The sequence below is a fragment of the Lontra canadensis genome, unplaced genomic scaffold (assembly GCF_010015895.1).
Source record: "Lontra canadensis isolate GAN:19392208 unplaced genomic scaffold, GSC_riverotter_1.0 scaffold215, whole genome shotgun sequence".
In the NCBI taxonomy this organism is placed as follows: domain Eukaryota; kingdom Metazoa; phylum Chordata; class Mammalia; order Carnivora; family Mustelidae; genus Lontra; species Lontra canadensis.
The window spans coordinates 217,110-229,918 of record NW_022631209.1 but is presented as its reverse complement, the minus strand read 5'-3'; the positions used below and the strand labels follow the sequence as shown (position 1 = coordinate 229,918).

The window sequence follows — 12,809 nt, the reverse complement described above, 5'->3', positions numbered from 1 at the left end:
GAGAAGCCGAGGACCTGTGCAGCAGGGAGCCCGATGTGGGACTCGATACCAGGACCCTGGGATCATGACCTGAGCTGAAGGCAGACGCTTCTCCGACTGAGCCTCCCCGGTGCCCAAGCCAAACTTTTCTTTTAAAATATTTTACAATTGGGGCGCCTGGGTGGCTCAGTAGGTTAAGCCTCTGCCTTTGGCTCAGGTCATGATCTCAGGGTCCTGGGATCGAGCCCGGCATCGGGCTCTCTGCTCAGCAGGGAGCCTGCTTCCTCCTCTCTCTCTGCCTGCTTGTGATCTCTGTCAACTAAATAAATAAAATCTTAAAAAAAAATATTTTACAATTAAAAGTTCTCACTGATTCAGTCTGCATTGTAACACTGTCAATTTAACTCCTGTGAAAATGCATTTCTATGGTTTGAGAGTTAGTCATGGAAGCAACTGCGGCTTCTATGCATCTCAATTCCTCAGACTAGTTGAGTAAGTTATGCGAGTGACTTGTTATATTCAGGCCTTGACTCAAAAAAGAAAGTTCTTGTATCCATCCCACAGTGCCTGCTAACATTGCCCCTGGCCGTTATTGGGAAATTTAAAGTACTCAGTTTGTATTCAATTTATCATAGGACAGTCTTCTTTAAAACCAAATTAGGATTTTTAAAAAAAAATTATCCAGCCAAATATATATATCAACCCAATTTCAAAATGTCCATATCACATACAAAAAAATGTCAGCTTTGAGTTAGCCATGTTGATTTAGTACAGTCAGATTTTGGATCAACTTTACCAGTGCTGGGAACTATACCAAATCAAATAATTCTGCCTGATTTTGAAGACTACTTTTTCCCAAGGTGTTGCAAGTTGCTCCCTGCAGTGTCTCTTCTTTTGCCTGAATATGTTCACACTTTGGAACTAGTATAAAAATGCTGAGAGCAGGAAAATACTTCCTCCTCCTACGACCTCAGACTAAGTTCTGTGGCCAAAAGTGTGTTGTACATTAGTGATCCAAACTCTACTCTCACCCCCTCCAAATATACACTTGTGAAAGATAAAATATTTTTTAAAATATTTTTTAGGTTGAATTAAAACGACAAAGACCTTCTCCAAAACAAGATGAGCATGACAGTGGACCTAAAAAGTCAGATACACCCTGGAAAGGAGGGCAGAAACCACAGGCTGACACAAAGTCCAGGACTAGAAAAAGGCAGAAAAGGCCAGGACAGTAAAGGCAATGAAACACCCCACTCACAGTGAAGGCCCTGAGCTAGGCTGGGAGCTGAATGTGGGAAGGGTTGTCTCTTACCTGAAAGAGAACACTGAAAAAATTCTGCATCTTCTTTCTTTTTTGGACCCAAGTACCTGTGATGGCAAGACCAAGCATACACTGGGTCTACTTCCTACTGTTTCCATGACCAGATCTGCAATATCCTCAAAGTGTTACTGAGCAGAAAGACTCCTGAGGCCATATTACGGCTAAGGCAAAACTTTCAAAATAGGAGAAAAGAATGCAGAAGAAAAGAAAAAGCAGAGCAAACCGCCCCCCGCCCCGGGTTCCAGGCAGGAGAGCAAATCAAAATTCTAAACCCCAGAAGGACACCAAATATTAAGGAAGAAAATAAACTCAATAATCAGGACAATTCACCCTGGTTGGAATATAAATCAAAAAATGACTGTTAAAGAGTCTATAGAGAAAAAGAAAAGAATTACATTCACACACACACAAAATAAATTAGCCAGATATGAACAGCCAGATATAAAGACAGAAATGAATAAGGAACGTTTACAAAAAGTAAGAAACTGTAGAAATGAAAAATACAGCTGTTGACAGAAATATCAGCCTGAAAAAAAAGTTTACAGGGTAACTCTAGACTAGTCCTATTCTAAGGATTAGTGAATTGAGAAACAATTTTGAAGAAATCATCCAAAATACAGCAGAGGATTGATAAAGAAAAGACAAACATAAAGGAGAAAGCATAAGACACATAAGGTATATTGGGACATTGCATTATTTATCTCTTAGAAAATAAAAAGAATAAGAGAAGATCAACATTTAACGGAATAATGACTGAAAATTTTCCACAATTTTTAGTGAAACAGAAGTTCTCACATTGAAGACATATTCTGAATTCTTAACAAGATAAACAAGAATCAATTTTGTGACTCAAACACAAGGGTTGAATCTAATGTGGTGCCCAATGTAGAGTTGTTTTCAATAATTTTTTTCTTTGTTTTTATCTCTGGAACTTAGAGCAACAGACTTAGAATCTAAATATTGTTTAATTCAACCATTCTTACAATGTTTGAATGCTGGGAGACAATTATCCATGGGTCTCTCCCGTTTCTGCATGTCTTATATTAGCTTTGTTTCCAGACTGTATTTCCAAGAATGCTTGTATAGCAAATGGTGGAAATTAGAGATAGTGTCTCTCTCCATGACAGATGGAAGTTGTTTGCTTAACAAAATAGTAAAGATAATGTCTGCTCCAGGACAAAGTTTGGGCAGGTTCACTAGCCCTTCCCTTTTCAAAGATTAGAGTTTCCCAAGGTCAGGGTCCCTACACTATCTGGCAAACCCACTGTATACACCAATCTATTTAGGTCATTCCAGATCAGCACTAGGATTTGTGGGACAAGAATAACCATCATGAATATAAAACTTATGTTCCTGGCTTAACAAGAATAGTAAGGTCCTTTGTCTCTGATCCTGGAGTGTCATATCTTCTGCCAATATGCTTGTAACTGGCAGGTCAACTTATTAGCTTGCAAGTAAGGTAAAATCTCAAATTTTCCATAGTTCTTGAGTACCCAGCATGATGCTGGTACACTTCAATTTCTGTTCATTTTGTTTGTTTGCTTGTTGTTTGTCCACTTGCTCTGGGAAGTGTGGGATTGTGGCTGACTACAGTCACATTTTGTGAACTACAGTCACAAAAAGAAGGAAGGAAGGACATGTGTGAGCCCAGGGCCATCTCCTCACTGTAAACTACATGCCTCCTTCCTTCTTCTCTGTAATTCATTCCACTCACAATGTAATGTTTCCTCACTACAGGTATATGAGTTCTGTTTCTCTAGCAAGGCTGTAAACTCATATAGGCAAGGCCTAACCTCCAGAGATGTCTACTATCATTACTCTGTTTACTCATGTGAATAAAGCCTGGGTTTAGGTACCAGGATCTGAATTCCTGCTAGGTCATTCATTGCCTATGTTGCCTTGTAGAAGTTAATTAGCCTCTGTAAACTTTGGTTCTTCTCAGCTGTGAAAATGGAGTGTCCTATATCAGGGATGTTACAAAATCACATGAGATAATATAAAGTCCTAACAATGTCTGGCACACAGTTAGGCATTAAACAAATAGGAATGAAACATGTGACCCCTGACAGGAACTCAAATAGAATCACCTTTTAAGTCATGCACCATTTTCTTTTTTTTTTTTTTAAAGACTTTATTTATTTATTTGACAGACAGAGATCACAAGTAGGCAGAGAGGCAGGCAGAGAGAGAGGAGGAAGCAGGCTCCCTGCTGAGCAGAGAGCCTGATGTGGGGCTTGATCCCAGAACCCTAGGATCATGACCCGAGCCAAAAGCAGAGGCTTAACCCACTGAGCCACCCAGGCGCCCCCATGCACCATTTTCCACTTACTTCTCCTCACTTAGCCCTTAAATAATGATATGCTCCTTAAATGAAACTAATAGAATTCTCAAGAATAAACTGAAACTACAAAAGGCTACCCTTTGACTTAGCACTGTGTCTAGGAACTTATCTTAAGAAAAGAATAATAAGGGATTCATGTGCAACTCTGTTCATTACAAAGTTACTTATCAGAGATAGAAACAATTAGTAACAATCTAAATATCTAATAATAGGGGATTATTTAAATCAATCATTAAAAAGTCATACAAGGTAATGCTGGCAGTATTTAAAAAATCTGTCATAGAATAATATGAATGACATGGATTTAATGACATGGCTATTCACTCTTCAGTGGAAAAAAGCAGGCTCCAACACATAGATCAATGGAAGAGGATAGAGAGCCCAGAAATAAACCTACTCTGGTCAATTAATCTATGAAAAAGGAGGCAAGAATATACAATGGGATAAAGACAGTTTCTTCGATGGTATTGGGAAACTTGGGCAGCTACGTGTAAAAAAATGAAACTGGACTACTTTCTTACACAAAAATAAAGTCAAGATGGATTAAAGACCTAAATGTGAGACCTGAAACCATAAAACTAAAAGATAACACAGGCAGTATTCTCTTGGACATTGGTTTGGACATTGGCCTGGACATTGGCCTTAGCCACATTATTTATGGACATGTTTCTTCAGGCAAGGAAAACAAAAGCAGAAATAAATTGTCAGGACTACATCAAAATAAAAACCTTTTGCACAACAAAGGAGACCACTAACAAAATGAAAAAGCAACCTACTGAATGGGAAAAGATATATGCAAATGATATATCCAATAAGGGATTTAATATCCAAAATATATAAAGAACTTTTACAACCCAACATTAACAAATAATCTGATTAAAAATGGAAGAAGACATGAATAGACATTTTCCCAAAGATATACAGATGACCAACAGACATGAAAAGATGTTCAAGATCCCTAACCATCAGGGAAATGCAAATCAAAACCACAATGAGATATCACCTCATACCCGTCAGAATGGCTAGTATCAAAAAGACAAGAAATAATGTGTTGGTGAGGATGTGGAAAAAAGGGACTGTTCACACACTGTTGGTGAGAATGGAAACTGGTGTAGTTACTCTGCAAAACAGTATGGAGATTCCTCAAAAAATTTAAAATAGCAATACCATACAATCCAGTAATTCCACTAATAGCTATTTACCCAAATAAAATGAAAAACTAATTTGAAAAGATATATGCACCCATGTGTTCACTGTGCCATCATTTACAATAGTCAAGATATGGAAGCAACCCTACTGTCTATGGAAAGGTGAACGGGTAAAGAAGATTTAGTATAACTATATAATGGAATATTACTCAACTATAAAAGGAATGAGATCTTGCCATTTGAAAAACATGGATGGACCTAGAGGGTATATGCTAAGTAAAACAATCCAACAGAGAAAGACAAATATTGTCTCATTTCACTTATATGTGGAATCTAAAAAACAAAACAAACAAACAAAAATCCCCAAACAGTCTCATAAATACAGAGAACAAACTGGTGGTTGTCAGACGGGAGACAGTATGGGGGATGGGTGAAATAGGTGATGGGGATTACCAAGGGGAAAAAAAAGCAGGTTCCAGGACACATATAAATAGTATTCTAATTTTTAAAAAACATATATCCATTCATAAGATACTAGAAGGTTATAGATTAAAATGATATACTTGATTCATTTTGTTGTATACTTCTCTGTATCTTCTTAGTTCCCTGACATAAACATATATACTATCTATAATAAGTAAAAGGCATATTCAATATTACATAAACTATACATAGTAGATTATTAGAAACCCAAATAGGAAGTAGGAGTAATGATATTTAAAATATTTCTGAATAGAGTTCAACCAGAAAAAAATGATACCAAGAAATAATACTTACCAGAAAGTCTTTTCAGGTTTATGTCTCTTTTTAAGTCCCAAATATAAGATACCTTAACTTTATGGAAGATCAGAAAACACAAGAAAATGTATGCCAACACTAATCATCTACTAAAGTTTACGTTCTTTATTCTGATAAAGTTGTTTAGAAAATGCTGCAAGCAACGTTACCAATATCGGGATGCAACTCACCACATGAATTCACTTTTCATGCAAATATCCCCTTATCTCAGAACCCACAGTGCACTAATTTAAATGAGTTCTTTTTTTTTAACCTTCAGCACTATCGCATTATAAAACTGTGCAGTGTTATTAGGTGATGTTTGGACTTTGTGAATGAAGATGTTATTCGATTACCTGGCCTTTTCTGTGCCTCCCATGCCTTGATGAATGCCGATGAATTCCATGAGCTGTTTTTGCAACATCACGTTTTTGCCCTCGATTTGAGTAATGAATTTATGCTGTAAAAGATCTGACACTGTTGGGCGCTTTTCATAATCTTTAGTCAAGCACCTGCACTGGCCAAAAAAAAAAAAAAAAAAGAGAGAGAGAGAGAGAGCAAGAGAGAAGGAAAGAAAGATGTAATTACTAGATAAGTTCAAGTTTTGACGTTATTATTCATACTCCTAACAACTAGTGTAACACAAGAGAGCAACGCTCCTCACAGTGTTCATCCTGAGAGGCATGTCTCAAAGCATGTTAACCTGCAATATGGCGGAACGCATGTTTGTGAACAAGGACACGTCTGAGAGCAAGGCCACGTAGCCTTCCCAGCTGCTGACTAAACACGGCCCCCTTGTGCAAGCATGCTGGCATAGAGGTGAGGAAACACAATCTCCCCTGAAGGCCCCTTTACAAGCCAGCAGCTAAAGAATTAAGGATTGAAGTCATTACAGTTTGAAAACTTATCTAAAATTAAAACAAACTTTTCCATTTCCCTCCCCTAATGCTTTTAAAGGCTTCTCGGTTGATCTATTTCTTTTCTACGTGATAAAACTGCTAAACTAATGTGCTGGGGATGTTTAAATTCCACATCGGTGCACATCTTTGGGGGTCTAGATTGTAGCATGAGAAAGGATAAAGTTAGTGAGGACACTTGAAACAACATCACAGGAGGGACAGTTGAACAAGTAGGACATTGAATCAGCCATGACAGCTGTCTTCAAATATCTGGAAGATATTTGAAGATTCGACTAGTTTTCAGTGGTCACAAGAGACAAAGAACCCAGGATCGATCTGTGGAATTATGAGAGAAAGAGATTTGAGGGCAGCATATGGAAGAACTTTTCAACAGTTAGGCTTCTCAAAGTTACAATGGGCTGCATGGGATAGGATCACCTTGATTAGGGATGAGGACATCCTGATGGGATGGCCACTCAGTGCACATGCTTGGGAAGGATTTATGCCACGGATATGGCTTGGACTGTGTCAACCTCCAGTACCCTTCCCACCCTGGGATTCAGAGGATCTGGGCTTGTGAGACAACTGATCAATGCTGGGCTGGCACTTGGTGACATAGAAAAAAAAAAAAAGAAAGAGGAAGAAGGAGCCATGCCTTGACTTGGGTCGTGGCATTTCTAATCTGTACTGTCACTCCTCCTGGGTTGATGATTTGGCCATTTACTTTCCTGGGCTTAACCAGTAACATATTTCCCAAGGATGGTAAAATACACTAAGGAACCAGGATGATGATATCTGAGCATTATGACTAAGTGCTCTTCGTGATCATTTAGTTTAACAGAATGCATCCTTTCCTGACATCTGGAGCTCTTGGTCAATGGATTGAGTATAGTCACATATGCGACTCTTTTCTCCAAGTAAAAGTGTATCAAAGAGCTGGTATGTACCAGGCACTATGCAGGACGTTACAGGGACAAGTAAGGCATATTCAGTCCCCTGAAGTTCCTGTCTGGGAAGAGAGGCTTCCAAACAGCTGTTCCTCATGGAAGAGGAACAAAACACAGCGAGAGCACACAGGGAAGAATGCTAACTAGCTGCTGGGAGGAAGTTGGGAAATGTTTCCTGCGGCGGTGGTGGTGGGGGGGGCGTGTGAAGTGCGTCAAAGCCACAAGTTCCACTGAGGATCTCTGTGGAAGGACCGCAAACATGGGGCACAATTACAAATTGTTGGAGCCCTTCAAAGTTCTCAGTGATTTCTCCCAGAAGATATGTAAGGTCTGACTACACTTCATCAAATCTTCTGTACTGCACGGTCCGTACCCAATAACAGATGCTCATGTGAAAACTGGGGAACAAAATTTGACTATCAGTCCCCAGGTTTTCATACCCCTTAACTCTAAGCCTTTTGTCTTTACAGGAATAAGGGAATAAGCAGATACTCTTCGTAGAAACACCAATGACTCTAGTATGGGTATGACTGGGTCCTCCACTTTCTTTGCCCTTTCTACATTTTCTGAGTGGTGTCCGACACACATAATCTTTTTTTTTGGGCGGGGGGGGGAATTTATTTATTTATTTGAGAGACAGAGAGCATGAGCAGGGGGAACAGCAGAGAGAGAAGCAGACTCCCTGCTAAGCAGGGAGCCCAACCTGGGGCTCGATCCCAGGGTCCTGGGATCATGACCTGAGCCAAAGAGACACTTAACCAACTGAGCCACCTAGATGCCCTGACACATGTAATCTTAATGTCCCCTGTCTCCCATTTACAACTTGGAGTCATCCTTTACCTTATTTATCAATATTATTGTTGTTTATGGTGAGGACATAATAAAATTGTGATAAGAGGTTTGTGGGGCAGATATTCAGAAACTGTTGACTCATATCTTCCAGTCGATTGCCCAGAGGCACTGCCCTTGTGCTAAATATTTGTCAAATTAAAATGTCCACTGAATTTCAAATAATAAGCATTTTATCAAACAATTATCTGATTCAGTGACTGCAGTGAAAATTCCAACTGTGAAGGGAATGAGTGATGCAGATAAATAAAGGGTTAAAAATAGTGGACTGAACCAACAGTGGGTGAGTAGGTGGGAGATGGGAGGGTGTGACTTGCAAAAAGCAGGTAGATGGAAGGATGTGTTTATGGACCATGAAGCAACCTCAGAGGCATAGCTATCTTTAAGCACATGAACATGACCCTAAGATCATTATTTGAGCAATAATGGATTCACCAAACACTCAGAAGACAGTACAAATGCTGGTTTTGTAGACAATAGTGGACACCCTCTGGGGCTGTTCAATAGATAAGAAATAAGGAAGAGATTCAGAAGTGTTGTAAAAGGCACATTTCCAAGTTCTAGCAGGATGGTGTCTCTTGGTTTTTTAAAAAAAGGCTCTGTTGTTACTCACTTGCTAATGAAGTCATTGAATTCTGCTGACCATATCTCAGGCTGCCTTAGTTTGGGGGGTGGATTCCTAGAAAAAATAAGAACCAAGGTTGGATTGCGCACATTGGTCAGTCGGTACAGAGTCAGAGCTGAACAGACTAGAGCATGAGTGAGATTGGGGGTTCTTCCAGGCATAATCAAGCATGACCACAATTTTCTGATTCAAAGACAGATGATTAGTTATTAAGCATTCTTCATATAAAATGACAGCTTCCTTGTTTCTCAGATAGCACTTAATATATGACCCAATTTTTCTGATCATTTTTTTCTTTTAAGGAATCTTTTTCCTTTTACCTGAGTGCCCTAGGAGGAAACATCTAAACTTGGCAAAATAGAAACAGCGAATACTGGGGAATTTTAAAATTTTTATTATTTTTTTTAACTTGAGTCCTGCAGAAGTCTCTGAGGAATAGCCAGGGTACACAGAGGTGACCTGAAAGGTGGATCTTTCAGAGTACAAGGGACACCGCAGCAGACAAGAGCAGAGTAGAATGCCTTTAGTAGGAGTTGTTCTGTTGCTGCTGGAAACAAGGTTATGGAAGTAAGGAACTGGAAAATATGATTAGCTGGAAAGCTCTGAATGCCACTTAAAATATTTTATTAGTTGCCTTTAGTTAAAGGCCAAACAAATCTTGTTCTTCTTTGGCATGTTCATGAATACAAAGGCACATCCCTTGAAAATGAGGCTGATCTAACTCCGTCATCAAGCAGCACCGATCAACCATGATGGCTGAATTCGCTGAAATACTGCTTTCCACTAATCCTAACAGCTCTTTGTTTTCATTAGTGGGATGGAAACACTTTGTCTTCAGTTCTGCATTACTCCTTAAATAGCTTATAATGAAATTAGTGTACAGTTTATACAGGCTCATTAAAGAAAAGTGCAGCCACTCATCTACCCTAGATCATGCCTCGAGCTCATTGTACAAGTCTTAGGACTATCCGAAGATTGCTGATTTGCACATTAAAAGAAGTCATTCTCTTCCCCAAGAATCTTGCTTTGCTTCTTGTCCTCCTGAAAATCTCCCAAGATTTATTGGTTTGCTTGGAGTACAACAAAGTTTTGATGATTTTAGAACATTCAGAACGGGGTAGCTTTTCAGAGCCCTTATTTTTTTTTTCCTCATTATTTCTATAGCTCATGTTCTAAGACCTTCATGCTAGAGATATAATGGTGGCAGAAGTAGGAGGAAGTAAGTAAGAGGATGCAATTTCCAGAAGCACCTTGCTCTCAGGTACACGAAACATCAGTGTTGTCATCCCTTGTCCATCCAGGGTTATCACCAAGAATCACTGCATCCAGCTAACTCTGGTAGTTTAAACCATAAATAAAAGGGCTCAGGAAGTGTAGTGCTTCATGCCAACACTAAGAGTTAGGAAATGTATATATTTTTTCTGTTTTCCTCATATTTAATGAAATGTCTTAGACTTGGCATAGGTTTTCTATTCTTTTTTGTAATCTTATTTCCCCACTTACCAACCAAACAGCATATTTTACAAATAACTAGACCTGAGATTTACTTAGAAATTGTTAATGTAAAGGATGATAAAGTCATGATAATTTAGAACATAGGTATCAGAAAGGAAGTTCAAAGATAAAGTGAAAAATAACATTCAAAAATCTTTGGTCTTCTACTGATTTAAATACGTGCCAAATATTCCAAATAGACCCCTTTCAACATGAATGGAACATATTGGCATTATTTCTTTAGAACTGGAGAACTGTTCCCCAGGGCTTTGAATATATGGTCCCAAGTGCTATAGGCATTAAGATGACAAAATTTGTTTGAAAAAAGTATGTAACTTATCACCTTACCACTGCCCTGGGTGTGCATTCTACTGGGACTACAGTACCAGGCATAATCTTTAAGACAGTCCTCAAAAGGGAACACCTATATCATAAAAATAGGCAGTCTTTTCAAGTCAGTGTTCTGAAATGTCTAGGAACTAACCAAAACATATATAAAATAATATTTAATTAATAATAGGATAGACACAGGAACGTTTATCAATATATCCACCGAAGGGAAAGGTCTACACAGAGAGGAAAGTGCTTTCATGACTCCAAAGGGATTATTCTAAGTTTACTGTTTTATGTGAATACATTCAAATATTAACATATTTAAAGTCTTTGCTATTGTATCAGTAAATTTTGTGTATCATTTTATTAATGATATCATTTTAAACCTCCAAAGAGAAGTCTTAGCAAGTAGTAAAAAAAAAAAAAAAATCACTGGATTGATAGAGCAAAGCAAAGTCAATCACTGTGGCACCTATGGTGGCCCCGGGCTTTACTGACAAATTTGGGAGTAGATAAAGAGTGGGAGGAACTGCTGCTCTCAGAGCTCAAATCCCTGCAAAAGGAAGACACACCAAGTACCTAGAGAAAGCTCTTACTTAGATCAGGGAAATGAAACCACTGAGTACATACAGTGTTTCAGAAGAGGCAGAAGATATCCCAGGCCACTGTGCTCCCACTTTGCTAAAATACATTGACTATTTCCCTGATGAGCACCAGCTGAAGGGAGAAAGATGGGCTACAGACACCGTACCCCCCATGTTAGTCCTCTGACCTTGGAATTTTGAAGAGCGCTCTCATGGGATGCAGGTTGGCTAGCGGAGGCTCTCCATCCCCTAGCTCGATGGCCGTGATCCCCAGGGACCAGGTGTCACACCTGGCATCATAAGTGGTATCCAATTGCTGTTCACATGCAATCACCTAGCAGAAAATGCAAAATAAGTAAATAAATAAATAAATAAAAACAAAACCAAAAACAAACCAGGGTGAAGTTTGTGATTTTAGCAAACACTGTAGCAAAAGTAAGCACGAAAGTCCCAAGTTTTATATTAAAAATTCATGTGACAAATATTTACAAGTTTTAGTCCTAATAGCCCCAAAGTGAAAACAAGCCAAATGTCCATCAACTGGTGGTGGGTAAACAAAATACTGTGCATACATACAATGGAATATTATTCAGCCATCAAAAGGAACGGACCATTGATGTATGCTACAACATGTGTAAACACGAAGAGAAAGAAGCCAGACACAAAGGCCACATACTGTTATGATTCCATTCACATGACACGTCCAGAAGAGGGAATTCCATAGACAAAAAGCACATTAGTGGTTGTGTAGCATAGGACAGCTTGGGAGGAAATGAGGAGTGACTGCTAATGAGTAAGGGGTTTCTTTTAGGGGGAAAGAAAATGCTCTAAAATTAGACTGTGATGATGGTTGCACAACCCTGTGAACATACAGTTAACAATCATTAAACTGTACATATCAAATGAGTTAATTCTATGGTAGATGAATTATATCTCTAAAAAGCTGTTTAAAATAAAAAACACATTCAGATGAATTTTCTCTTCTTTTGGGTCTCTTGGTCTTCCTTAGTATAAAAATGTATTTTGCCCCACCAACTTTTTTTGTTGTTGTGTTGTTATTTTTTGACATCATATATGTGGTCTAGGAATAGCTCACCAAAGGCTTGGGTGAATTTTTGCTCCAATATGCCTAAAAAATCCTTAGCTTATACTTTCCTAGGGTTACTGTAAATACTATCCCCTTTTTCTTGGCAAAGTATCGTGGCTTGTAAAAATGAAGGGTCACCTACCACGGTTACTCTTTCCCTAGTCTCTTTCATCCTGAAACACACACGGACCCCAGTCTGGGAAGGATGGCTTTATGTAACCAGCAAATGCTTCCTCTGAACTAGAATTTAATTTAAAAATGTCAGTAGAGAATTCCACTGTTCAACTGATAAATGAACAATATTGCCTCTGAGGCCCTAAAAACACTGAAATAATTCTATGCCATTAGTTATGGAGAATATATTAAATTTTATTTACTTTGCTGCTTTCTAATTCTATGAGATTGGTCATTAATAACATAGAGCT

The 12,809-nt window shown here is 38.6% G+C and overlaps 1 protein-coding gene across 1 annotated transcript in view; it reads right to left on the bottom strand.

Moving 5' to 3' along the window:
* MYO3A (myosin IIIA) overlaps positions 1–12,809 on the bottom strand; it is a 231,609-nt gene that overhangs the window by 160,123 nt on the left and 58,677 nt on the right. Inside the window, exons 8-10 of the mRNA XM_032848954.1 lie at positions 11,486–11,631; positions 8,875–8,940; positions 5,923–6,078 (exon numbers count right to left, since the gene is read on the bottom strand). Of these exons, the coding sequence (XP_032704845.1) occupies positions 5,923–6,078; positions 8,875–8,940; positions 11,486–11,631 (368 nt within the window). The remainder of the gene's footprint in view (positions 1–5,922; positions 6,079–8,874; positions 8,941–11,485; positions 11,632–12,809) is intronic.